General features: G+C 40.6%; 1 protein-coding gene across 13 annotated transcripts in view; it reads left to right on the forward strand.

Moving 5' to 3' along the window:
• kcnt1b (potassium sodium-activated channel subfamily T member 1b) overlaps window positions 1-27877 on the forward strand; it is a 104359-nt gene that overhangs the window by 13491 nt on the left and 62991 nt on the right. For 2 of the 13 annotated variants that reach the window (XM_056236969.1, XM_056236991.1), the window contains exon 1: window positions 7233-7600. The exons of the other annotated variants lie outside the window; for them this stretch is intronic. In XM_056236969.1, coding sequence (XP_056092944.1) covers window positions 7455-7600 — 146 coding nt within the window. In that variant the 5' untranslated portion in view covers window positions 7233-7454. Of the gene's footprint in view, window positions 1-7232; window positions 7601-27877 lie in introns of those variants that run through there. 13 annotated transcript variants of the gene reach the window in all.

Consider the following 27877-nt stretch of genomic DNA (forward strand, 5'->3'; position numbering starts at 1 on the left):
TTCAAGTATAAAAAAACCCTAAATAGGAGTAGTAGAATAGTTAAAGTGCAAAAATAATATATAAATAGTAAACTAAGTATGATGTTATGTTCACCTAAAGAAAACTTACAAGTAGGCTATACTTGCAGTATAAAACTACTAAACTAGTAGTTTACTGAGAGTACACTTCACACTTTCTGAGAGTGTACTTTCCTAAACTAAAAAAACGTGCTACAAGTATTTGACTAGTAAACTATCAGTATACCTATAAGTTCACTTGTAGTATAGTTGCAGTACAAACGAAAAACTTAGTTGTAAAATCAAGCGTAGCGTCAGTTCTGGCAGGTCACGTTAGTCAAGTTCGCATCAGCTGACTCTCAGCTGATCCACGTCTACCTATAGGAATACGACCCCTATCACTGTATACATACACTCACCGGCCACTTTATTAGGTACCCCATGCTAGTAACGGGTTGGACCCCCTTTTGCCTTCAGAACTGCCTCAATTCTTCGTGGCATAGATTCAACAAGGTGCTGGAAGCATTCCTCAGGGAGTTTGGTCCATATTGACATGATGGCATCACACAGTTGCCGCAGATTTGTCGGCTGCACATCCATGATGCGAATCTCCCGTTCCACCACATCCCAAAGATGCTCTATTGGGTTGAGATCTGGTGACTGTGGAGGCCATTTTAGTACAGTGAACTCATTGTCATGTTCAAGAAACCAATTTGAAATGATTAGAGCTTTGTGACATGGTGGAAGTAGCCATCAGAGGATGGGTACATGGTGGCCATAAAGGGATGGACATGGTCAGAAACAATGCTCAGGTAGGCCGTGGCATTTAAACGATGCCCAATTGGCACTAAGGGGCCTAAAGTGTGCCAGGAAAACATCCCCCACACCATTACACCACCACCACCAGCCTGCACAGTGGTAACAAGGCATGATGGTTCCATGTTCTCATTCTGTTTACGCCAAATTCTGACTCTAACATCTGAATGTCTCAACAGAAATCGAGACTCATCAGACCAGGCAACATTTTTCCAGTCTTCAACTGTTCAATTTTGGTGAGCTCTTGCAAATTGTAGCCTCTTTTTCCTATTTGTAGTGGAGATGAGTGGTACCCGGTGGAGTCTTCTGCTGTTGTAGCCCATCCGCCTCAAGGTTGTGCGTGTTGTGGCTTCACAAATGCTTTGCTGCATACCTCGGTTGTAACGAGTGGTTATTTCAGTCACTGTTGCCCTTCTATCAGCTCGAACCAGTCTGGCCATTCTCCTCTGACCTCTGGCATCAACAAGGCATTTCCGCCCACAGAACTGCCGCTCACTGGATGTTTTTTCTTTTTCGGACCATTCTCTGTAAACCCTAGAGATGGTTGTGCGTGAAAATCCCAGTAGATTAGCAGTTTCTGAAATACTCAGACCAGCCCTTCTGGCACCAACAATCATGCCACGTTCAAAGTCACTCAAATCACCTTTCTTCCCCATACTGATGCTCGGTTTGAACTGCAGGAGATTGTCTTGACCATGTCTACATGCCTAAATGCACTGAGTTGCCGCCATGTGATTGGCTGCTTAGAAATTAAGTGTTAACGAGCAGTTGGACAGGTGTACCTAATAAAGTGGCCGGTGAGTGTATATAAGCTCCTTCAGTATTATCAGTAGCAATCGCGTTTCTCAGGAGCTAATTACCGTCCTCCACCCCCAGCTCCTCCTCTCGCCCAGTCAGGATTTGGCATTCTGATTCTCCTTGAATCAGAAAAAATTCTCGAATCATGTTGTATTTTAAAATTTGAATTAATGATATCTGCAATACATTCATGTTGGTTCTGTTCTGTTTACCCTAAGGGGGGTTATTGCTGCTCTCCCTGTTCTTATCCATGCTAGCCCCAGAACAGTACCATAACGCCAATCCAAACTGTATGCTAATTGTCAATCGTATTCGACGATAGTGGTCCTGACAGAAGTTGTGTACTCAGTTTACTATTACACTTAAAGTATAAACTTAAAAGTATACTTTTTTAAACTAAAAAGTGGGCAAATTTAGTTCCAAGTAGTATTGAAATAGTACACTTACAAGTACACTTCTAGTACGTTGATATTAGTTTACTTTAACTTTACATAAGTATGCTTGATAAAATGATCTTGAAGTATACTTATTTTTTGTAAGGGTAGCATGATGTTTCCATATGCAGTATGACATAATGTGTACAGGTAAATAAAATGGGGATATGTGTATACACTTATGCTGTACAGTATTAGAGCATTACAGGAATTGCAGCAAGAGTTAGAGGTTATTAGAGGTTTTTTTTATGTTAAGTTACCATACGAAAAGGCACAGAAGATGTGTAAAATAAACAGTGTAAAATTTGTGATTTACTTTAGTAACATGTGCATGAAGCACAATAAAGTAAATCCTTGTTTGTAGTGCTACCATCATGTAGTGTTTTAAGGTCATTGTTAATTTAAAGTCTCTTTACATTTTAATGGGTGAAAATGTTCCTATGTTATGGCAGACATTTTTTTTTTACATAAGAGAATATATTGTAAATTTCATTTTTGCACTGTATTGGGTAATTGATTTGGACAATTGACATAAAATCAAAAAGTTTTATCATGGTGAGAAAACATCATTAGAACTATTTCTAAATACATTCTCCGAAGAGTTTTATCATCTTCACACAATTTAGATTCACACGTAAATGTATCTTGTTTTCAGGATATTGTTATATCAAAAAATGTAAATATGATATAAATATATGATATTGGAAAACAACATTTAGCAGTGAACTGTAAACTTGATTAGCTGAAAAAATATTTGGTGTTGCTTTAAAATAAAAATCTGATTGGACGTCTGAATGTTGAGTAGATTCAGCTTATTGAGCGTTTTTCTCACACCTCCTGAGTTCATAAAAATCAATAATTCTCAGTAACATTAACATTAACACGGTCTCAGGGAAGATTGAGAAATATGTGTATTGCTCTTCCTCTGACCACAGGGTGTCACTGTGATATTTCATTGGTGGAATCCCTTGTCTACTGTTCTCATAATCTAGTGTTACATAATCGTCATCCTTAGTGCAGAGACTGAACAAGAACAGAGACTCCCACTCAGGCAGTGGGCCGTACTCTCTATTCTTGAAGATTTCATGACTGCGTGTTTATGTTTGGTTTCCAGTGCATGTGCTGTTATAATTTACATAAAAGGTGTGTGGTTTCTGGAACAATATGTACAGTAGATGTTTGAATATTAGTAAGCCTTTAGGACAGGACACATAATGAGTATCATGATGACAAAAAATATACAGTTCTTTAAATCAGTGTTGAACTGTAATGGAAAAATCAATTGTATTAAAAGGTTAACGACTTATCCGTGCTTCTTATCTAACATGTCTCATTGATGATTCAGTGTGATCAGTAACCTCACAACAACTATACAAATAAACATAATTTCACTTGCCTTGTTGAGGATGTGTGTGATACTATCTTTTCGCATACTAAATGGGATAAAACCCTTACAGCATCTGAGACACCACCTAGCCATTATAGAAACCACATAGCATCCCACTAACAACCACCCAGAGCACTTACGCCCGTTTCACACATACTCCGTTTGCAGTGCGTATGCGGTGCGTGTTGCAGTGCGTATACGGTACAGGAGCAGCACGCGCTATAGTGCTTTCACATATGCTGCGTTTGCTGTGCGTAACTGATCCGCGGCTATACCACAAACACATAGGCCTACTCACTATTTTTATTTCAAATCCAGAAGTTATACAGCAACTTTTATTAAAAAAAAAAGTTTTGTCAGCATTGCCATTCTCTTTGTACACATATACAAACTTGAATGGACATATGCACGTTTAACCCTCTGGGGACCAGAAACGCGCCGGCGCGTTTTGCTAGTTTTTTTTCACATAGCAGAAAAATAGACTTAAAGTACTACCATCATTTCTGTTCATATAGAGTTAAGAAATATGAGAAAATAATCTGTTAAATGTCTACTTTTTTATGTGCCCACATACAATCGAAATAAAATATTGTGCTTTTGTAAAATAAAGAAAATAAACAGGGTGTGCGTTCTGCCTCTCGGTAACCGTGAACTTTTTTTCTGGAGCACGTCTCTAATCTTCAACACAACTCAGCTAATACTATTCACCCACCCATAAGCAATATATCTTTTAAATCATTTGAGTTTGTACTTTTAAATGATCCGATTCAAAACTAAAATTATTATTCTCCGTTTATGTCATCTATATAAAAAGAGAGACGTGTCAGCCCGTCTCATTATCGTTCTCTCAGCTGATTTTCTCTGGTAATGTGACACGCCCACGGAGAGCACGCGCTATTCAAACGCAAATATGTGAAGCAACACATTGAGACGCGTTAACACCCATAAACTCTGAAAACACACATTATTTTTTAGTCAGATTAATGTACTGTCGTCTTGCGCGGCTTAATGAGGAACAATCCTGGGACATTTACCACTGGGTTTATTTTCACTTCGAGGATGAACAGATTCAGCTGAGAAGTAAGTGTTTTTTGCAAGTGCTTTGTTCTAATCGCGATATAGAATAACGTAGTGTCTGTAAACGGAAAAATAGCATACTGTTAAATGTGAATCATGTTTGTGTGTGTGTGTGTGTGAATGAATGAATGAATGAACGCACAGATACGCACTGTTACAGACTAAATAACAGACAACATTTCGTTGACTCGTTTTGGATAAAGTTTTTACTCTAAAATAGACATCAAATAAGCTTTTTTTAGGAGTTTCTGCTCATATGTTAAATATATAGTATGTTTTGTCAATAAACTAATAAACTAAGATGTTATAGTGTTTGTTCAAGCTATATCAAAATAATGAATCCTCAACTTTGAAATATGTATGATCAAACTAAGACATTTATGGAGAAAGACAATTTTCTTTTCAAGATGTTTCCAACTCTAACTTTGAACTTTGAACTGAAATAAAACCATGTCTATATGGTGAAGGGTGTGTGATAGAAGTGTCCAGACGTATGCACCCTGTATTTTCCTTATATAAATCCAAACAATCTAAAAGCCATTCTTTTTTAAATCTCCTCATTCTTTGTGCAAGGCTCCTGTAATGATATGGCCTGATAGCACCTAATAGGGCCATTATGGGGAGGGTCTTTGTCTTTCTCAGGTGTGGAATGCCACACATATTAATGAGAGATCACGCCTCCTGCATAAAGCTTTCTCAAACAAAACACGTCATTAAAAATGTAAAATACTTTATTGACTTATCTGAATGAGTAGTCAGGATGATTCTCACATAGTTTTGGAGCAAATATTCTAGGCTATGTGATACAATTTTCAAAAGTCTTGTGAAGAAATAATCAATATGTGTTTTGTGGTCTTATTTCAGCAACTTTCATTTTAATTTTTTTTCAATAACCACGCATAAACATTATTCTATTAAAAATACAAACATGTACATACATGTTGCTCAGATCTCATGGTAGCCAAGTTTGTGCTATATAGAGTGAATTTACACCTTTGCCATTAACATGTTTATAAATAACTGAAAAAAGCACAAATGTCAGTGCATGTCAAAACATCCCAAGGGCCCCAAAAACACTCTGGTCCCCAGAGGGTTAAACACAATTTAAACAACGTAGGCCTATAATTCCATGCATTACTTCTATAAGTTGCTCAAGCAAGTGGTCAAATATTTAACCATGTACTTATATTAAAATCGCAAACATTTTAAAATTGACAAAAACAGCCGACTCTAATGCCTTTTCTTTTCCATTTAAATTTTAATACAATAAATCTTGCATGTCACAAAGAACTTGTTTTTCCACCTCCATGAATGAGACGAGTGTCGTACATTATTATGTCTTTGTTGAGGTAAATTGTACTTTTCTTTGCTTAACCCCGGTCTTAAAGTATAAAAGATGACTGTGAAAAAGTAGTTGTAAAAAAGTACAAAATTAAAGTAAAATTAAATACATTTATGGTGAGACTACTACATTTTATTGAATTAAATGCATTTATGGTGAAATTACTACATTTTCAGGTCAATCTGTGTTCATTTTGACCACGAACTGTGTGCTGTCACTTTAATTCAGCGTTTGCAGCACAGCAAAAATAGACTCGATGCGGAAACGATCTCTGCACTGCTGTATACGCACCACAGCTGGAACGGATTGCCGGACCGCACCCGCGTGCAGTGTGAAAGCTCTAACCTGTTAACATGGGTACGGAAAAAAATACGCACCGCATACGCACTGCAAACGGAGTATGTGTGAAACGGGCGTTAGACAACTGCATAGCAACACCTTGGCAACCAACTTCAGACCAGACTATTTTAGAAACTTGAGGATGGGCTCTATTAACTTTGGCAAGTAGCAACTACACAGAACACCATAGCAATGCACTAACAACCACTCAAAACAGTTTGACAATTGCATAGCAACACCTTGGCAACCAACTACAGACCAGAATATCTTAGAAACTTGAGGATGGGCTCTATTAACTTTGGCAAGTAGAAACTACACAGAACACCATAGTAATGCGCTAACCACCACTCAAAAGACTTTAACAATTGCATAGCAACACCTTGGCAACCAACTACAGACCATACTATCTTAGAAACTTGAGGATGGGCTCTATTAACTTTGGCAAGTAGCAGCTACACAGAACACCATAGTAATGCGCTAACCACCACTCAAAACACTATAACAATTGCATAGCAACACCTTGGCAACCAACTACAGACCAGACTATCTTGAGGATGGGCTCTTTTAAATTGGGCAAGTAAGCAACTACACGGTAGGCTACACCATAGCAATACGGCAAGCTGAATCATCGTTTTCTTCAGAAAATTGTATTCTGTGCTCATTCTGCAACTTAAATTAACACACAACTGTCCCATTTAAAGATACTTTAGTGCAAATCTCAGGTTTTTGCTACACGTTTATTTGCTCCCTATATTTATTTACCAATAAAGAATAAATCCAATTTATCTACAAAAAAGAAAAATTAACAGTGTAGATTTCCTGTTCTGAATTTGTTTAAAAATGTCTTTCTCACCTCACTTAAACATTTCTTAATGCAGATTATGCTGTTCTCTAAAATGCTTAACTTATACAGTCCATTATCTTCACCTTTCATCTCTCAATTGATTTCATACCGGAAAGGATGCTATTCAGCAGCATTATTAAAATGTGTGGCTAAGCTTGATGTCTTGGTTTTGATGTGGTAATGTGATTCGGTACAGATACACTTCTGAGCCGGACCTGCGCAGTTGAGGCTGGGGAATCTTGATATTGAGCACTAAAGACTCCACGCGCCTCTTCAGTCGTGTGATAACCCTCATCGACATCGTGAGCGCGCGTCCGGCAGCAGGTGTATTTACGGATGCGACGCGCGGTAAAGTGAAGCATGAACTCGCGCTGACGGTACCCGTCCATCTCTCCTGCTAGTAACTTGTGAGCCTGAAGAATGGCAGGTGCCAAAAAAACCGAGTCGCCGTCCGACATCGACCCGGACGGAAAGACCGAAGCCAGGAAATCCTTCGAACAAATTTGGGTCAATTCGGCGGTGCCTGTTCGGACGCTGGGTTCTTTTGAGAGCGATGCTGGCCAAAGGTACCGCAGTCCCGTTTCAGGCAGCATGTGTGTGTGTGAACACTGTTTGATAATAAAACTGCAGCATCCTCCAGCACGCGCCACATTCACTGAAATAATTTAAAACGAATGAGCTAATGACGATGGTAGATGAAACGATCAAAAAACATATTATTTCGTGTTTAGTTGAGCTTGCATGTAAAAGGTGGCGATTTTGTTCCAGTAGCCTAGTCTTGAGCGAATCACAACAGTGCATCTTTATTCGTTTTGATCATCTAATAGCCTACAGGAAAGTCATATCTGCCTGATTATGCTGTGGCAATATTTGATCCAAAGATTACAAAAGCCATTAAAACGTTTATAGTTTAATATGACTGACAGGAGGGTGCTGCATCCAGCAATAGCTCTTTATTACATTAAGAAATGAAACTGATTTTGTATTGTAGCCTAATGCAAAAGCAACTCAGAAAGCTGAACTAGTAGAAACTTCTACTAATTTTGTGTCAAATAGCCTACTTGTTTGACAGTCAAATATGATGCTTTGTGTAAAGCACATGATAGACAAATGATTTACTTGCTGCTTTTGAAGAGCTGGTGAACAAGCAAACGGATGTATTTTCATAGTCACATTTGCTCTGTGTGGCCTTAATATCATTTAATTTGTATTCATTTCATCAATACATCCCCATCTATTCATTTTGAATCCATGTTCTATTTTACATCTCATTATTAAATAATATTGGATCCAACTGACACATGAGCAAGCATACCTGTATTAAGTTTAAATAATTATATTAAATTCACATTTATTTGTATAGGGCTTTTCACAATGCATACAGTTTTAAAGCAGCTTTACAGAAAATACATGTGTCTACAAATTAGAGTGATCTGTTCAGAGTGACTGTGTCCAAGTTATGTATTTCAGAAATGTACATATACAAATCCCGCAGTTAGCTAACAATGTATTAATTTAAGGCAGAAACAATGAGCTCATTTACATAATGAATACATGTTGTTAACAAATGATTAGGGATATATAGAAAATTTACCATTGGTGCAATATTGGTGCAAAATATTACAACCATGGTCATATAATGCTGATTGTTGACTGAAGCTCCTTTGCCTAACAAACACTTGAGGCTGTCAAGCACATTATCACTTATTAAGGTGTAATAAATCAATATCTCAGTCTAGATGCAAATCTCATCTCAATATGATGTTTTCATTATGGTTTGGTTAGGCAGATTAATCATTCACAATGCTTTTCTTTATTCTTAGTCCACACCCAGCTCTCATCTCACTCTACAGCCATTCTTTCAATGTGAGTTGAAGCTCGATGGACCTAATGCAGCCTTCTACAGGGCTGGTTTCATATCTGTTCAATGATGTCCTCTAATGTAATCCACTCCAACTACCCATTCAGCCTATTGCCCTATTGTGTACTGTGATAATGGTGCACAAAGGCACTTGTGTTTGCAGTTGAGATATGAGAGATGAGCAATGGGAGAGCTGTAGAGTTGGGCAAAAATGTCAAAATAGTTTGTACAAGGAGCACACAGAGAAATGTTTTTGGTCTTTTTGATGCTTTGAGTTTCCCAAGATTATTATGTTTTATTGGATGTCAACAATTGTGAATATAATGGAAATATATTTATTTTGCTAACAACCCCAAACCAAACCCTAACCCTAAGCACATGTAGTTACATAACATTACTCATTCTTAAATGTATAATTACAAAATGGCATTTTCGTTTTTTGTCCGAAAGACAAAAACGTCTGAAAATGTGAGCCGAAAATAAATGCCGCCTCACCACTCAGTGTTCAGCGCTCAGGTATCACTCTCGCTCTCGCTCCACTCAATATAGCGCTTTGCTCAGGTTATTTTATTTTATTGGTTTGTGTTTTTTAAATTCATTATCATTAAAATGACTGCATTTCATTAAAAAGTAAAAAAAAAGCACATTTAAAATGAGAAATGCATTTTTAAAAAGCAATTTCAGTTTCAGTTTCGGCACAGAATTTTCATTTCGGTGCATCCCTAGTCTAAACCCATCAACCTGTGAACCCCTAAAGGGAAACAGTCCAGAGGTTTTTGGTGGCCAGCAGTTTAATTAGTATTGGTCGTTTAAATTAAATGTGATGTTAATGTAACATTCTTTGAGTCCTCCAGGGCGTGAAAGGAAGAAATATGTCTCTCTATTGATCCACTCAGTGAATGCCTCAACAACACTATAGGTATATCTATCTTGGCATTAGTTGCCAAGAGCAGACTATAAATAGGGCAAATGATTACTCAAGGATGAATAGGAATGCCAATTAACTTTTTTCTTTCTTACCATCATGAGGTCCAGTAAAAAAAAAAAAAAAGTGAAATAATAAATTACACAATACAGAATAAAAAATAAATAAATGGAGTTGCCTAGTTTTTCTCATAACATTTAAAGACATTATGTTATATACAGAGCCCATAAAGTGACATGGTGAAGGATAAAAATATGAGATGGGAGAAAAAAATGATATGTCAATGCTTTTGTGTTCTCTCGCAAAAGGTTTGCGTTCCCTCAAAAAACTTTGCGTTTGCTCGCAAAATGTTGTGTTCTTTTGTGAGTGAACACAAAGTTTCTCTAGAATGCAAAAGTTTTGCGAGGGAATGAAAAGGTTTTGCGAGCGAACATCATATTTTTTCAAACTTTCAAATTTATTATAATAGTTTAATTCAATTTATTAAATTAATTTATACATTTTTATTAATTCACATTGGTATGGGAAGATGATTGGTGCATGTTGAATTCCCAAATGTGCATGTCACATGTTAAAGTTACCCAAACTCAGAGCAGAGATGGAGATGCTGCAAACAACATTTTTAGTTTGAAAAGTTTATGTAAGTGCCAACGGTGTCACACTAGTTAGTGATCACACGTCCATAATCTGAAATATTGAGTACCAGAATTCTGCCTGAATTAGTTGATGACTGGTCTATTTCAATATAATTTTTCAAACGTTTAAATAACTGCACCTTTGATAGTGATGCAAAACGTACTACGACACAAATAGCCACCTCTGCCTTCATAATTCTAACCCAAATATTAAAACAAAAAACCTGAATGATCTAAAGTGACTTCAAAGCTACTTTTAGACCACTTCATAACATGTTTTGATTATACCGAAGGACATTTCTCTGCCCTGTCAGGTCTTTCCATTTCTTATTTCAGCACTTAGTAGACAGCAAGGAGTGAAAGAGAAGTAAATTGTTTGAATTCTCAACTCTCTTTAAAAGATCACTCATTGTTTGCCCATAATACAGATGACACATTTTTGTGCTTCAAATATATTATTATTATTTATATTATAATATTATATATTTCATAAATTCCTTCCAAGCTGTCAAATGAGAGGCCTATGCAAGCAAAACTCGTTTCATTTACAAGAACAATACCTGAGCATTCTGCTTCATTTTTAGTTTGACAATTTGACATACATCACAATTTTTTCATATTGAGTCATTTTTTTTTGTTTGAAAATGAGTCTTACATAAGTGCAGTACACAGTATATTATCAGCCAAAATATGAAATTTACACCAGTTATAATGACAATACATATTAATCATCTACAATTGTGCATTAATATGTCAACAACTCCCTTTCTGAGCTTTATATAGATGATAGATCAGGTTTGTAAAAGAACTAGAGCTTCAGAGCACCTCACAGTGAGAGAATGTTTCTGAGGGTGCTGTGAAATGCTGTGGTGCAGTGCAGGTTTTGTATTTGTACTGTATGTAGGTGTAGCTTTAGACGAGCGAAAAATCATTCAGTCCGACAGCAGGGACTCAAGAGTCTGAAACCAAGACCGAGCACTATGTTATTTCATCAGCCGTATACATGTTCTTTTTGTGAGTAAGTAGATATCCTACATTCTAAACCTTTCTGACACGTAGGCTAGACCTCAGTTGTTCAAAACAATATTGCCCCTATAAAATATATTTTCTGATGTAATTATGACAAAGCTGCTTGTTTTCAAATATTTTTTTAATAAAATAAACTATCTTATCTTATATTAAATTAATTAATGATTCATTTTGTGATTTCAGAAATTTCATGAACTGTGTTCTTTAATAAAAAACAATACTTATAGAGAGGGGAGAGAAATATGATTTGGCATCTTGATTTTGTGTTGTTTTTTTACATTTTAATTTAGATAAAAATTTAGATTATCTGAATATATTCATAATTGTCATTGTAATTTTTTCTGCCCGTTACATTTTATATACTGTAAATATCTAATAATGTTTGGTGGTAAGGGTTCAACTAACAGGATGCTGAGCATGCTCAGTTTGATCACTGATGATGCACTCAATTTGTGTGAGCATGTCGACTTATGTTTGTTATTTAGAAATAAGATATGTTTTAGCCTTATGTAGTGTTTTTTATTATTATATTTTGCTGTAAAAGTTGTTTCAAGTCACCATTAGAGTATAATTAGTGTTCTCTTTGGTGAAGTTTCTTCCATTTCAGTGAGTATCTGCAAATTGTTATGGCACATAAAAGTAACTCTATATAACCTTTTCAGTTTGTCCAACAAAAGTTAGACAAAATAAGTAAGTTTTATGTCACTATTCACGCTCAGCTTAGTGTTAAAGGCGAACTTATTAAACTTGGATCGACAATTAAAAACATTATTATTTTTGAGTTGACAGAACTTGCATTGTTAAATTGATAAAACAATCAGTGCGTACATGTACCCTCATAATGGGATTATAATGGGATTTTGGCAATATTGCGATTAAACTTTACCTCATGTAAACGCAATACTTCGATCAAACTAATGCGATTAAGCTCATAATCACAGTAACCATATTTCTGTCAGGACCACTATCGTCAAATACGATTGACAATTAGCATACAGTTTGGATTGGCGGTATGGTTCCGTTCTGGGCGAGAACTCCCTGTGCATCCATGCAGCCGAGCATGGATAAGAGCAGGGAGAGCAGCAATAACCCCCCTTAGGGTAAACAGAACAGAACCAACGTATTGCATCATTAATTCAAGATTTTAAAAAACAACATAATTCGAGAATTTATTCTGATTCAAGGGGAATCAGAATGCCAAATCCTGACTGGGCGAGAGGAGGAGCTGGGGGTGGAGGACGGTAATTAGCTCCTGAGAAACGCGATTGCTACTAATAATACTGAAGGAGCTTATATATATGTATACAGTGATAGGGGTCGTATTCCTATAGGTAGGCGTAGATCAGCTGAGTCAGCTGATGCGAGCTTGACTAACGTGACCTGCCAGAACTGACGCTACGCTTGATTTGCTTTTAATTACGTGGCATACACCGACAATAAGCAGGGATGTAAACACCTAAATCGCATTATTACCGCTCTGACCAAAGTGCGCATGTGCTCGGTTCAATACGGATGCCGTGTGTTGTTCATACAACTTCATGAATGAACTCCGTGACATTATTCTGAAGTTTTCTCTAGTTCTCCAAATCGCTAAACTCTGTCAACACAACTCACTGCACAGTCTCTGCTCCGTATCTTCATCCAGACTGTGTGAGAAACGCTACGGCATTGCACTGAATAATATCCAGTACGTCCATAAAAATTTAGTAGATTAACATGCATACTGTATGCCTATCTGAGTGTGGTATAACCATACTTATCAGCGAATAATCAGAACAATGAAAATGAAAGAGTTCTGAGTTCTCACAAAGAGTTCTGCTTGTGTCATGTAAACATCTTACTGTGATTAAGACCTTACTTTGATTATTAGAAATAATCACATTATTGGTGTACACGTAAACATTGTACATTTTTCCATAAGTTGCATACTTGCGTTCCATTTCGAGGGAACTTCGAATGCTGTGTCATGGTGTTGATGAAATGGGAACGGCTTTAGCGCGCACTGGTGTCTGAAGCGCGTGTGAAGCCGATGGAGGTCAGGTGATGTCATCAAGACTAGATCTTCCACGTTTACGTGGATCCGAAAACCCGAGGTTCGACGCAAGCGGGTTCAGGTCCAAAACCTTGACGAGTGCTTCGGACATGGGTCAGGTCTGATGTTAGTGGCCACAAGTCTTTAAGTAATTTAAAATTAACTGATTGATAGAAAATTTACTGAATGGACCTGAGAATTCTTTTAAACTATTAAATACAACTTTCCATTTGTTTCAGGCCTTTAACAATATTTTATTACTTAAATCAAATACATATTAAATTCTATGACAACGTTATTATCTCTCTGAATAGTTAGTTCTCTCTGAATCCACACTTCTACGTGCGATGGATTCTAATCACGGATGCTTCCGCATGTAATTTCAGTTGATCCGCCTAATAAGACCAAATAAGAGAGAATAACCATAGTTTTTATGGTTAACCATTTATTTTATTTTATTTTATTTTATTTTACAACCTCTTCCTTTCTAATATCCAAAGGTGTTCTTAATTGCTGTCCTCATTATCACTTTGAGAATCAAAGTTTTCACTTTGAATGGTGAATATCCCTGAAGAAAACCCCAAAACAGTGAAATAATATTTAATTATGTACATAATGAAAATGCACTTTAATCATCTTTTGGTCAGATAAATGGGCCAAGGAGTAGATATCCTGTAGAGGAACTATGTGGACAGACCTTGGCTTCGACCTTGGGTCCCACACTTGTTCGACACTTGGCTTCGACCTTGGGTCCCACACTTGAGTCATGTTGCTGTCGTCATTACGGTGAAGGCCTCTCTCCTAGAGGTCCTGGGTGGCTGTCTAGTGTGTAACCCAATGGGGCTACCCTTATGGGGATTGGTTCATAGATTCTGGTCTCTAAATGTAGGTTGTTGAGACCATTTTAAATGCTGGAGGCTCCCTCTAAAGGGGGTTGCACATCGGACGTGAAGCACCGCGCCTCGCCTCGTCGCGTCTAGGACAACTCGAGGTATCTCACACTGGATGCGCACTTTCTCAGTTTATGGCCAACAATATTGTTATGTTTAAGGACATTATGGAATTAAGATAATGTCTGTACTATGTTATGATTGTACTGTACAATTAAATACAATCGTTGCTAAGTCTGCAGTCTGAACACTTTACCTCAGAGCATCCGTTAACTGAATGAATTTAGAATATCACCTGAAAATCAGATAACATCAGCAATTTTCATTCAAGCAACTGATTTCTGTAAATGAATGTAAAACTAAATGTATATTGCAGCACAGGGTGAAGTCAGTATATACATTAACAATGATTTGAGACAAATAAATTAAATTTAATATAAAACTATGTAAATGGCACTCTGTGGCGCGGCAGAATTTTGAACAAGGTGCTGCGCTTCTCGTCCCCCGCGACCCCCTTAAAACTGTATGCTCTAAGGTGCTGTCTCGTCGCATCAAAGTGCGATCAGCGCTACTTGGACCCATCCCAGTACCCTTTTTGGGTCACAGGTTTACGCGTGGCTGCTTCAGACAGACCCTGGCTTCCACCTTGGATCCTACACTTGAGGCACGTTGCTGTCGTTATGGTGGATGGCTCCCCTCATAACAGTCTTGGGTGACCGTCTAGGGCAGGGATGGGCAACTTCGGTCCTGGAGGGCCACAGTCCTACAGAGTTTAGCTCCAACCCTGAAAAAATCACCTGCCTGTAACTTTCTAGTAATCCTGAAGACCTTGATTAGCTTGTTCAGGTGTATTTGATTAGGGTTGAAGCTAAACTCTGTAGGACAGTGGCCCTCCAGGACCGAAGTTGCCATCCTTGGTCTAGGGTCATCTGGATACACATGGTTGCTGTCACAAGTGTGACCATTTTAAATGCTGGAGCTCACTTTAAAAGGAAACTATGCTCTAAGGTGGCGTCTTGGACCAATTTGACCCAGTCCACTTCCCGGTTGGTTCCTACTGGAACGTCTTTCGGGTCCCTGTTACACACAAGTTTACATGGCCGCTATTTCAGCCAGCCACATTCACATTGATGGAGTTTCTATAGGGAGGCATCCCATGGTATCTTGTTTTTGCGCAATGCTAGATGGCTGAGGTCTATCTGCAGACCGCGAGTTCTTTCCCGGGACCTTGCTGTAGTCTTGGAAGGCTTTTAGATGCTCCATTTTAGCCTCAGAGGAGTTTAAGACTTTCAAGGCTCTGTTATTGCTGAAAACTGTTGTACATTTATCGTCTTATAGACTAGGAATGACGATGAGAGACGCTGCTTCGTTTAGACGTTTAATGAAAAAGAAACAAAGATAAATACAGCGTGCTTGTTCAGCAAATCGTTCACAAGATGGCCGTTGCCAAAATCACCAAACATAAACAAACTTCACGTGAATCACGTGCCTTTCACCATTGCTCAATGCATCTTGGGAAATGAAGTCAATTCACAAATAATAATTACACATGAATGTTTTTGACCACATATGTATCTGAAACATGAACTGTTAATCTTAGTGTTGTGTATTAAATGTTAACTTATTCATTTTAACTTGGTAATCTTAACTTTCGTAACTATTCTTTTAAATAGTCTTCTAACAAATAAATTCTCAACATCCTCCCCCCCCATAAACTACAGTTTATATAATTTCCAAAGGATACAAAAGCTGGATGGGTCTCCGCAGAACAGTCCCTGAACTCGTGCGAACTGCACATGACCTCACAAGTCCATCACGACCTGGAAACAATTCCTCAATTCTTCCTAGCTTCCAGCTTTGTCTTGGGGTGTTATCTTCTCCGATGAGTGCAACATCTCCGACCTTTAGCAGAGAAGACCGTGGGGTGTTGCAGCGATGAGCCGACTTCAAATCCAGCAAATATTCTCTCCGCCATCGGTTCCAGATGTTGGTCATAAGTCTTTGTCGGTAGCGCCACCTCCTGTTCATCTCCTCCTTGTTCGCTGTTGGATGGTTAGTCTCAGCTGTACATGGCTTAGAAGGCAAGCAGCTCAGTCTCTGGCCCACCAAGAAATGAGCAGGTGTTAGTGGCTCTGGCTCGTCCACATCATTGTGCACATAAGTGAGCGGCCTCGAGTTTATTATGGCTTCAGCTTCAGTCAGAATGGTGCACATTTCTTCAAAGTTGAGTTTAGCTCTGCCTAGCACTTTTCTGAGAATAATTTTGACTGACCTTACCAGCCGCTCCCAGAATCCGCCCCACCAGGCTGCTCTTTCAGCGATGAACCGCCAGGTGATGCCCTTCTCAGAGAAGAACTCCCGTAGCTGTGGATCTTTAATGCCTTTCCAGAGCTCCTTCAAATCTTGATCCGCTCTCTTGAACGTCTTGGCGTTATCTGAATAAATCACCTTGCATAATCCTCTTCTCGAGATGAATCTTTTCAACGCTAGCAAGAAGTTCTCTGTAGACATATCCGAGACCAGCTCTAAGTGCACCGCTCTGGTTACAGCGCAAGTGAACAGTGCTATATACGCTTTTGTCATGACGTTCTGTGTCTTCACATAGAGTGGCCCTGCGAAGTCCACACCAGTGATCTCAAATGGCGGGGACTCTGTTATTCTGTCTCTTGGCAGTGGCGCGGTAGTCTGCTGCCCAACCTTTGCCTTGAATTTCTTGCAGAGTACACATCTGGACACAACCTTCTTCACTACCTGTCGTGCCCTCAAAACCCAATACTTCTCTCTTATCTGCACTAAAGTGTCTCGTACACCTGCATGCATTATCTTCTCGTGTTCATACTGCACCAACATTTCTGTGTATCGGTGGTTGTTGGGCAAAATCCAAGGGTGCTTTTCTCTGTAAGAGAGATCAGAATGCTGGAGCCTTCCTCCCACACTGAGCAGCTCCTCTTCATCCAGAAATGGTTTTAGCTCTCGGATCCTGGAATCAGTGTGGGGACATTTCCCTGCTTTCAGCAAATCAATTTCAGAGCTGAAACTCTGGTTCTGAATCACCTTTATCCAGTTTTTTCCTGCTTCATTCAGCTCTTCTGCCGTCAGTTCACCACTGATTTTTGTGCTTGAGCGGGTGTTGTAGATAAACCTCTTTATCCAGGCTGTCACCCGGAGCACTGTTTTTAGTTTGCTGTACCTCTCCAGACATAAAACAGGGCTTAAGAAGTCTTGGTCTTGCTTAACAAACTGTACAGCAATCTGGTATTTGGATCTGAGTTCAGACCTTACCTCATCTTCCTGAACATCTTCCTGAGTGCTCTCTAACTGATCAGGTGACATCAGAACACAAGGACCATTCCACCACAATGTGCTCTGCTTCAGGTCCTGCACAGTTAGGCCTCTGGTGGGGAGGTCAGCTGGATTCATTTTCCCTTTGCAGTGAGACCATGACTGTGGGTCAGTCAGAGACTGGATTTCTGTGACTCTATTTGCTACAAACTGCTTCCACTTATGAGCAGAACCACAAATCCAATGCAGCACTATCATTGAGTCTGTCCATAGTCTGAGTTGTGTCTTGTCTAGCTGCAGTGCTTTCATGAGGGTGTTCCCCAGCCTGGCTGCTATAACAGCACCCATTAGCTCCAGGCGTGGCAGTGTCATCCTTTTGAGTGGAGCCACTCTGGACTTGGATGCAACCAGGCTTATGGTCACTTCTCCTTCCTTTGTTTCTCCTTGAAGATAAGCAACTGCACTATACACCCTTTCACTCGAGTCACAGAACACATGTAGCTTTAACTCTTGACCGTCCTGCTGTGGTATGTGTGTTTGGTACCATCGTGGGATTGAGACCTGATGCAGTTGAGGGAGCTCTGAACACCACTGTTGCCATTTCTTCGTCAGATCAGGTGGCAGTTCCTCGTCCCACTTGAGCCCTCTCTCCCACATCTCTTGGAACAAACACTTAATCCTGATAGTGTAAGGAGTCAGGAATCCTAGAGGGTCAAAAATGCGAGCAGAAGACTGCAGAACACTTTGTTTTGTGTTTTCTCTTTCTTTCAGAATATCAAGCAGCCCCCTGAGGTCGAACACAAAATCATCAGTGGCCGGTCTCCACACCATACCCAGCACCTTCAGCGCAGACCCGTGTGATTCTGGTTGCACAGCACAATCCATCAAGCTTTCCTGCCATTTTTCTTTGAGCTCAGGAGAGTTTGTCATCCATTTACATAGCTCCATGCCTGCAGCAGACATAATGTTCCTGGCTGTCGTTGTCACTGTATGTGCCTTGGTCACCTCACTTGCACTTGAAATAAAATCATCGACGTAGAGTGAGGAGCTAAGGACTTCTACCACATGTGGGTGTTCTAGCTCATACTGTCTTAAATGCTTCCTAATGGTGGCTGCGAGTAAGAATGGGCTTGATGAAGCTCCGAACACCACTCTTGTCATTCTGAGCGCGCGTATCGTCACGTCCTTCTCCTCTGTTGACGGTCCCATGAACCACAGAAATCTTACAGCGTCCCGATCTCTTTCTGAGAGTGAAATCTGCAGAAATGCTTTCTTGATATCTGCCATATATGCGATTTCATGCAGTCTAAATTTGATCAAAATACTCATCAGATCTGGATTCAGATTGGGACCTGTTAAGAGACAGTCATTTAGCGAGGGACTTTTATTTTCGTGGGAGGACGCATCAAACACAACCCGCAGTTTTGTTGTCGCCTTATCCTCTCTCAATACCGCGTGATGAGGTAAGTAATGCGTCTGACTGCCTTGTGATGATGCATGCTCCCTTGGCACGTCCTCTGCCATTCCTTGTTTTAAGTAGTCCTCCACAACTTCATTGTATCTGCTGTAGAGTGTGACATCCTTGCTTAGTTTCCTTTTCAAACTCTCAAGTCTCTTTTTTGCGATGCGGTAATTGTCTTGAAGTGGAGGATGATGTTGTCGCCATGGCAACTCCACTTGGTAACGCCCATCCTTGAAGATGGAGGTTTCCTCGAACCGCCGCAACGCTTCTACATCCTCTGGGCTCTCAGACTTCTCACTTGTGATGCCCACGGACTCAAGCTCCCAGAATGCATGCAGCTGTTTATCAATCTGTGCATCCTCGCTGAGCTGAATATGCATGCAGGTCGTCTCTGTCATGCCGGACACTGCTACTGGGCCTTGCACTGCCCATCCGAAAATGCTCTCCAGTGCCACTAGGCTCTTTGTCAGTCTCTCTACTCTGCCTGATACTATCTGCCAGTAATAATCAGAGCCAATTAACACAGAAAGTTCAGGTTTATCATCTCCAGCACAGTCTGCTAGTTGAAGACCTCTGCTTTTCATTTCTCTTTGTATGTGTTCACCAGGCACTTTCATCAGCGCTGTGCACACTTTGGGGGTGACAACTGCCTCGATTTCGATTCCCTGCTGATTATCCCATACATTCTCCAAGCTGAGCTTCACTATATTGCGACTCACCGTTGTTGGAGCAGAGGAGCCAAATGTGTGAAGAGTGAGTGTCCCTTTCCTCGGAACAGGTAGCTGCAGCGCCTTCACCACATTCTCATGCACAAAACTCCCCTGACTACCTCCATCTAGCAAGCAGCGGACCATCTTCCTGCTTGTGGGTCCTACAACCCATGCCTTGGCAGTTTGTAGCAGCACAGTGTTCTCAATGTCAGGTTTGTCTTTCTCCGCTTGGGGAATTACTGAGGAAATAACAATGTTGGCAATGTTGGCAACCGCAGCAGGTGGAGATGTCTCATTTTTCTCACAAATGGCTGCATGATGCCTGCCTCCACATGTGGCACATGCCCTTTGACCTGCAAAACCTGGCTATGTGTTTGGTCCCCAGACACACAAAGCACCTGCCAAGCTTCTTCAGTTTTTCCTTGCGTGCTGACACCGTGTGGTCTGGACATTTTTCAGATTTGTGTTCAGTGCTATCACAGAACAGGCAGTTTCGCATTTTCTGGTCAGCAATGTGTAGTGCAGCTGCAGATGTCATGCTTGGTTTCTTTAATTTCACATCACTGGCTGAATATGATTTGCCGCATGTTTTGTTAGCAGACTGGGTTTCTCTCTGGTTGTATGATTTCATCATTTGTAAAGTTCTCTCTCGGCTCTGAAACTCTTTCTGCAGGAACTTCAATACATTAGGCACATTCCACTCATCGTCATCTCCTCTGTGACGGCTGTATTCAAGAGCCATGTCGTCTGGCATCATCTGGAGTAATATTGGGCACAACATACCGCCATATGTGTCTGATACCACTCCCAATGACTCTAGGCTTCTGATTTGAATTTCACAGTCATCATATAACTGCCTTAATGCACTGACATCAGATGATTTCTTTACAGGAGTGAGATTCAGAAGCTTTGACATGTGAGCATTTACAATGAGATCTTTCCTTCCAAATCTGCTTTGGAGAATTTCAACTGCAGCATCATAGTTACTGTCTGTCAGTGTAAGCCCTGCTACTGCCTTTGCAGCCGTTCCAGTAAGATAAGTTTTCAGGTAGGTAAACTTTTCTTTTTTGCAAAGTGCATTGTTGCTATGAATAGCAGTCTCATACTGGCTCCAAAATTCCTGCCATACACTAACATCTCCGCTAAACTTATCAATGTGTAGCTTAGGCAGTCTCACTGTTGGTTTGTTTGCACTACCATCGCTTGACTGAGCAGGTCGTGGGTTACTCACAGTCTCATGTTCTCGGATCACTCGGTGAGCTCGCGCTTTAATCTCGATGACGCGGTCTCTGTATTCCTCTGCGAGTTCAATCTCAGCATCCACGTCCTCTAGCGAAGTGTGTTCCTCCACTAAGCTGTCCAGCTCGCGCAAACTGTCCTCCTTTGCTGACAACACGGCTAACATGTCCCGCACACGGTCGATATCCTTGTCTCCCTTTAATAATTCGACGTCGATCTGGTTTAGCAGTCTCGTTGTAGAACTCCGTATCGTCCGACGCTTTCTTTTGGACCTTTCAAGTTGTTCCATACCGACCGGTCGCTCTCCGTGGTCTTCGTCACTCATAATCTTCTGTTTCCCGGGTTTCCGGCACGAAAAATGTACATTTATCGTCTTATAGACTAGGAATGACGATGAGAGACGCTGCTTCGTTTAGACGTTTAATGAAAAAGAAACAAAGATAAATACAGCGTGCTTGTTCAGCAAATCGTTCACAAGATGGCCGTTGCCAAAATCACCAAACATAAACAAACTTCACGTGAATCACGTGCCTTTCACCATTGCTCAATGCATCTTGGGAAATGAAGTCAATTCACAAATAATAATTACACATGAATGTTTTTGACCACATATGTATCTGAAACATGAACTGTTAATCTTAGTGTTGTGTATTAAATGTTAACTTATTCATTTTAACTTGGTAATCTTAACTTTCGTAACTATTCTTTTAAATAGTCTTCTAACAAATAAATTCTCAACAAAACTTTGTAAGAGATTTGCACTGCTTTGGGGGGCTGCTAAGGTTCTGTTGTCACCAGGCAGTGTTTATTGCTATTACTGATGCGATTTCTTTGCCTACGAGGTACCCAGCTTGGCTTCACCCCTAGGGATCATAGCCCACTCTACTTGGAGTGTGGTTTCTTCTAATACACTATTCAAGGGTTCATCTTTGCAAGATGTTTATGCTGCGGAAGGGTGGTACTCTCTGCACACATTCATAAGGTTTTACAATTGGATATGGATACAACCCCAGGCTCTCAGGTCCTGTTGGTTTAATTTATTTTGCTTGTCCACAAGGGTCTGTACTTGTACATAAATTCACAATCTTGTTGGGTAGACATTTTTCAGTATGGCATAGGTATTAACATTCCCATAGCCATAGCATCAACACCATGATGCAGAGTCAAAATTCCCTTGAAAGAAAACGTCTGGGGTTACATTGTAATTCAGTTTCCAGAGAATCTGTAAATTCTACTCTTACAGATTTATCTTTTTGCGTGTTGATTATTTATTTGTTCATTTATTTGTCTATTTAATTTTTGCTTTTTATTAGGACTGTCAATTAATTAAAAAAATTATATAATTGCATTATATGATTAATTAATGTTATAATCAAAATGCAGTTCACCGCATATGCCGCGAAAAGCTCTCGAGTGAAGATAATTTATGGCATTACATTATTGTTGTGAAGTAAATCATTGACAATCCAAAAATTTGCTTGTTATATGTCAATGTAATTAAACATGAGCCTATTGCTGGCCTGTCCATCATCTCGCACCATGAGTGGCACCATGAGTGGCAAAAATTGTAGTACAATGTTTTTTTTTAAAAGCACCTATTCCACATTTTGATAGGATATGGCTAACTAAATTAACACATATTAAATTATGTTTTTTTTATGTAAAAATGCAGCAAGTTTTCTGTGAGGGTTGGGTTTAGGGGTAGGGTTAGGGGATAGAATATACACAGTTTATACTGTATAAAAATGATTACGTCTATGGAAAGTCCCCATAAAATATGGGAACCCAACGTGTGTGTGTGTGTGTGTGTGTGTGTGTGTGTGGTTAGTACTCAGCTCTGCAGGAAAGTTGAGCTCCAGCAGTAAGATTAAGCACCCCTACAGTAAATGATTCAGCTTGATCTTGAAATATTTTTTCCATTGTTTTAAAGAACTTGGGTTTGGAAAATATGACATAAATCATCCTGTATCTAATTTTACCTGTATCAAAGCATACATTTTATGACACTTTGTATTGGCACAAAGTGTTAGACGTGCTATTTGGATAATGGTTGTGTAAAGCTTTATAAAGATGCCCCAGATGTTACTGTGATTTAGATGATATTGTGGTAACTTTGAACACAAGTGTTTTTAGTGCTAAAAAAGCTTGAAAATCTTCCACCTGGCCAGGCTCACAGCAATCAGTATAATGGGAGTGTGTTTGTTAGGATGGGGGTAGGGTTCATCCACTCCGTTTTTGGAAGACTGTTAAAATCATCCCACACCTTGTTATTGTGCACAAATTATACTGTATGTGGCTCCCTGTGTCACTTATTTTGATTGGTCGTTTGGTTTCTTCCTGATTTTCTGGGGATGTAAGTGGGAGCAGTTCCCTGTAGAATAATTTTGAAGACTGAAGTTCTGACAGTTTTTTTGGATGGAGCAACAGCAAACGTTTTTTTAGCCAGTCATTTGCTCTCAAGGATCCATACGGCAGAGTCTGCTGCTTTAAAGAATGTGTTTGCAATGTTATGATGGTCAAGAGATGGTCAGACTTGAAATGACAGAAGCCATCATGAAATGTTTGGACTGTAGCAGATGAGTTGTGTGAACCAATTATTACACTTTTGTGGTGCTTTTTTCCCCTTGTCCTTGAAGCTTGAAAATTCAGCTCCAGAACCTATTGACTGTAATTTCATGGAAAAGAGCATCCAGTGCATTATTAAAAAATCCTCCTTTTGTGTTTTACGGAAAAGAGAAAGTCATACAGGTTGATATTCCACTCATGCCTGTAGTTTAAGTAGTTAAGCAGGCATTGTGGAAAATGAACTGATCTGGAATAACAGATTTGAACTGCAGTCACCTGTAAATGAGATGGCTCTCTGAAACACTCTATTCTAATTGGTAAATAATTGCACTGAGCCTCAAAGATTTTTTTATAAATAATGATAACAGTATATTTGAATTTCAGCACCATTTTCACCCTTAAGAAATGTGGATTTTACAAAGTCACCCAACTATGAAGACTATGAAGTGGCAGATGGCATAGCTTTCTGATTAACAGTCAATTGTTTAATTGTTCATCAGCTAAAAAAAAAAAAAGGGTTTCTCTGTGTTATTGTTATAGCTGTGGTGTGAAACTGTTCTCATAGAATTAGCATGATTATTATAAAGTAATAGTTATCATCCTTAGTGTGAACATGAATGACCCTTAAAAAATTGTAAAGATGCACTTCTTTTTATCTTTTTATCAAACGGGGTACCTTTCATGGCTTCCAAAACCATAGAAAGGTCCCACGTGGGAACTGAAGGGGGGTCTGGGAGGATTCAGCCTCTTAGCTCCCTTAAGGAAGCGGATGACCGGATCGCTCTTCCCCAGTGACTGGCCAGTCGCTGGTTTAGTAAACGCTGCTATGGCTGCCACATAAACCTTGAGCGTGGATGGGGTTCTGCCCTTATCCAGTAGCTCTTGAAGGAAGGAGAGAACTTCCGTGACCCCGCAGTCTAGGGGTGAAAAGCCTTGAGCTTTGCACCAGCCAGAAAACACAGACCATTTTGAGGAATAGAGTCGTCTAGTAGACGGGGCTCTAGCCTGCGTGATCGTGTTTAACACTCCCTCCAGGAGGTTAGCGGGTACCCGTTGATGGCCCATGCATGTAGGGACCACAGCTCCGGGCGAGGATGCCAAATCGAGAGAGAGGAGGTCTTTCCTCATCGGTATTGGCCATGGGGCAGTGCTTGTCAGCTGCATCAGAACTGGGAACCAAGCCTGGTTTTTCCAGAGCGGAGCCACAAGTAGCACTAAGCATCCGTTTTCCCTGATTCGTTCCAATATCTGAGGCAGGAGCGAGACAGGGGAAAAGCTTAGAGTGTGCAGCGGGGCCAGATGTGGGCCAGCGCATCCCTGCTCTTGGAGAAAAACTTTGGACAGTGAGCGTTCTCTTGGGACGCAAACAGGTCTACCTGGGCTCTGCTGACCGTCTGTAGGACCGTCTGCGGGTGCAGAGACCATTCTCCTGCTGGAACATTGTTTCTTTACAGTCTATCTGGTCCCAAATTCAGGTGATCGGGCACATGTGCTGCTCTCAATGAGCGCAGATTGTGCTGAGCCCAGACCAGGAGGCGTTCCGTCAGCCTGTAAAGGTTTCGGGACCTGACGCCACCCTGGGGATTTATATAGGGCACCACTGACATGTTGTCCGAGCGGACCAGGACGTGGTGATTTTTTTTATCTGGGGACAAAAAACGCCTCAGCGCGTTGTCGACTGCCATCATTTCCAGACAGTTTATGTATAGAAGCTTCTCCCGCTCTGACCATTCTTTATGTGATTTATCTGGGTCGCCGTGAAAACGGCATTTGTGTGCAGGCAAGACTTAAACACCGTCGTTTTCCTAGGAGGGCTAGGAAGACTTTGAGGCCTCGGGCTTTATCTCAATCTTTTGCCGGGGCTCACGCGGAGGGGGGCGGCGGCCGGCAGAGCGAGAGCGTGGTCTCTGGTCCCGGGCTTGACGGCGCTGTGAAGCGGCGGCGGGCGGAGGCTGTGGCTGGGAGCTTCGAGCAGACGGCTGTTTTGGGCAACCTGCTGCGAAGCCAGAGCGCTTTGGAAAGAAGTGCTTCATAGCCTGTGACGTCTTCTGAACCTCAGCGAATCTATCCGTGAAATCTTTGACGGATGATCCAAAGAGGCCAGCTGGGGAGATGGGCGTGTCGAGGAACGCGGAGCGCTCCGAGTCCGGCATCTCAGATAACGTCAGCCATTGATGTCTCTCAGCAACGGTGAGAGAAGCCATGTTCCGCCCAATGGCCTGTGCAGTGGATTTCGCGGCGCGAAGAGCCAGGTCCGTAGCGCTCCTCAAATCCGGCACGCTGATAGCCACAGGAACGAGGCATCTTTAAAAAGACGCTGCTCTTTTAGATAGAGAGTGTGAGTCGCAGCGGCGAACACACTCGGCAAAGTAAAAGGATATAAACGCCAGAAAGCTTAGCAGGTACAGCGACTGAAGGCGGCGAGGTGAAGGCCAGCGGCTTCAGATGCAAAGGCTCGTCCCGCAGAAGGCTTTTTCTCAGACGACGCAGCTTCTTCACTCCGGATCCAGCGATGCGTGAGCTTCGCTGAAGAGATGAAAAATCTGATTATATCAGCCCATCGAGCTGTATTTATAGGCCCAGGCCACGCCCGTCTCGGTGGGACGTGACATCTGCTGCTGCAGTTGCGGCAGGACAGCCAAAAGGCACGCGATCCGTCTTGCCTATGTCTGCATGCTGTCGCAACGCGTTTTACATTAATTCAAAATTAAGGATCATTTTTGGCTTCAATATCTCGTGGAAAAGAGGTTTTCCCCTAGCGTAAGATATTACGCAGTACGAGAGAACCTCTCGTAAGAGAACACTTCTCCTAAAATCTTACACTATTCTTTTAATTTAGACAACAAAGCTTCAAGTTTCCCACACTGAAACAATGAAGTGGTTCCTCTTTTTTTTTTTTTTATAAATGTTTTAGGCAAAATTTTTACTTTTAAGGCTGGAGAAAAAAGGAAAAACTCCTGCACTCAAGTTAGTCCCATGATTAAGAACACACTCATTCCCCCACCCATTATTCATAGTTTCTTGCAAGAAAATCACATCTAGATTTTTTTAACCTGATAAATTCTATAATGGTATTAGCCTTCCTCTTATCCCTCATCACATCATTAACATTGAGGGATCCCACCTGTAAGGCCTAAAAAAAAGAGATTAGTGAGAAAACAGTCAAGAAGTTGTTCTTTGAAGATGTTAGCCATAGTGTTTACTTACGGTAGTTTTTCCCCCTCTTTGGCCTCTCTTTCCTAGTTCTATTTCTTTGTTGAATTGCAGTAATGTGTTTCTTTAGTCTAAGCGTTTCTGCTGTGAAAGCTCTTCATAACTCTTAACTCTTGCCCACATTACAGATGCTATAAACTTGTCCAAGTCTGGAAAAAAATCACTCACTTCAACACTTTTACCCTTAGTTTCATCAAGAAATTCATTCATTTGAGCTACAGTAGCCTATAGAAGTCTTCTTTAATCACTTTTGACATCTCTGCCACTTCAGACTATCGTTCATTATCTCTCATATTATTATCAGTACAGTGAAAGTGTCCTTCCCCTCTACTGAGCCTTCCTCTACTGACTGTACATATGAGTCACATTCTTACTATTATCCACATCCTCAACTTCATCTCTTAAATGCCTGACAACAGCAGAACTACATCCAGCTTGCTCACTGCTCTTTCACTCACCTAATTGTGCCTGATGACCTTCTCTGAAGGCCTTTCGCTTTTATTCTGTTGTTTGTTTCCGCGGTATCGGTATTGTTGATATATTTATAAGATTCGCTCTCAGCTGAACCAACAGGCAACTGCTATTCATTATCCACTTTCTTATGCGGGCAAGAGAAACGTTTGTGGCCTAAATATTCACATTCAAAGCACTTGAGGTTGTGGAACGAGATCTCTAATGTGTTCTCCGGTGAACTTAGAAACATCAGTACCTGCTGTCTGAATAAAATAACGTGTAATAAGACCTTTGTTCATCTTCGGAACACAAATTAAGATATTTTTGATGGAATTCGAGAGGTTTCTAAACCAGCCATGAGCAGCAACATGATTGCAACAGGTCCAGAAAGGTAGTAAAGATATTGTAAAAATAGTCCATCGTTGGGCAATAATGAGCCGCTGTTCTGACGGAGAACCCAGAAGCTCTGCACTAGAGGGCTGCATTGGGATTGAGTCCCGCCGGGTCCCGCGGGACCCAACGCAAATCTCGCGGGAGCGGGCGGTTT

The sequence above is a fragment of the Rhinichthys klamathensis genome, unplaced genomic scaffold (assembly GCF_029890125.1).
Source record: "Rhinichthys klamathensis goyatoka isolate OS25496 unplaced genomic scaffold, OSU_Roscu_1.1 h1tg000019l_1, whole genome shotgun sequence".
NCBI classification, from domain to species: Eukaryota; Metazoa; Chordata; class Actinopteri; order Cypriniformes; family Leuciscidae; genus Rhinichthys; species Rhinichthys klamathensis.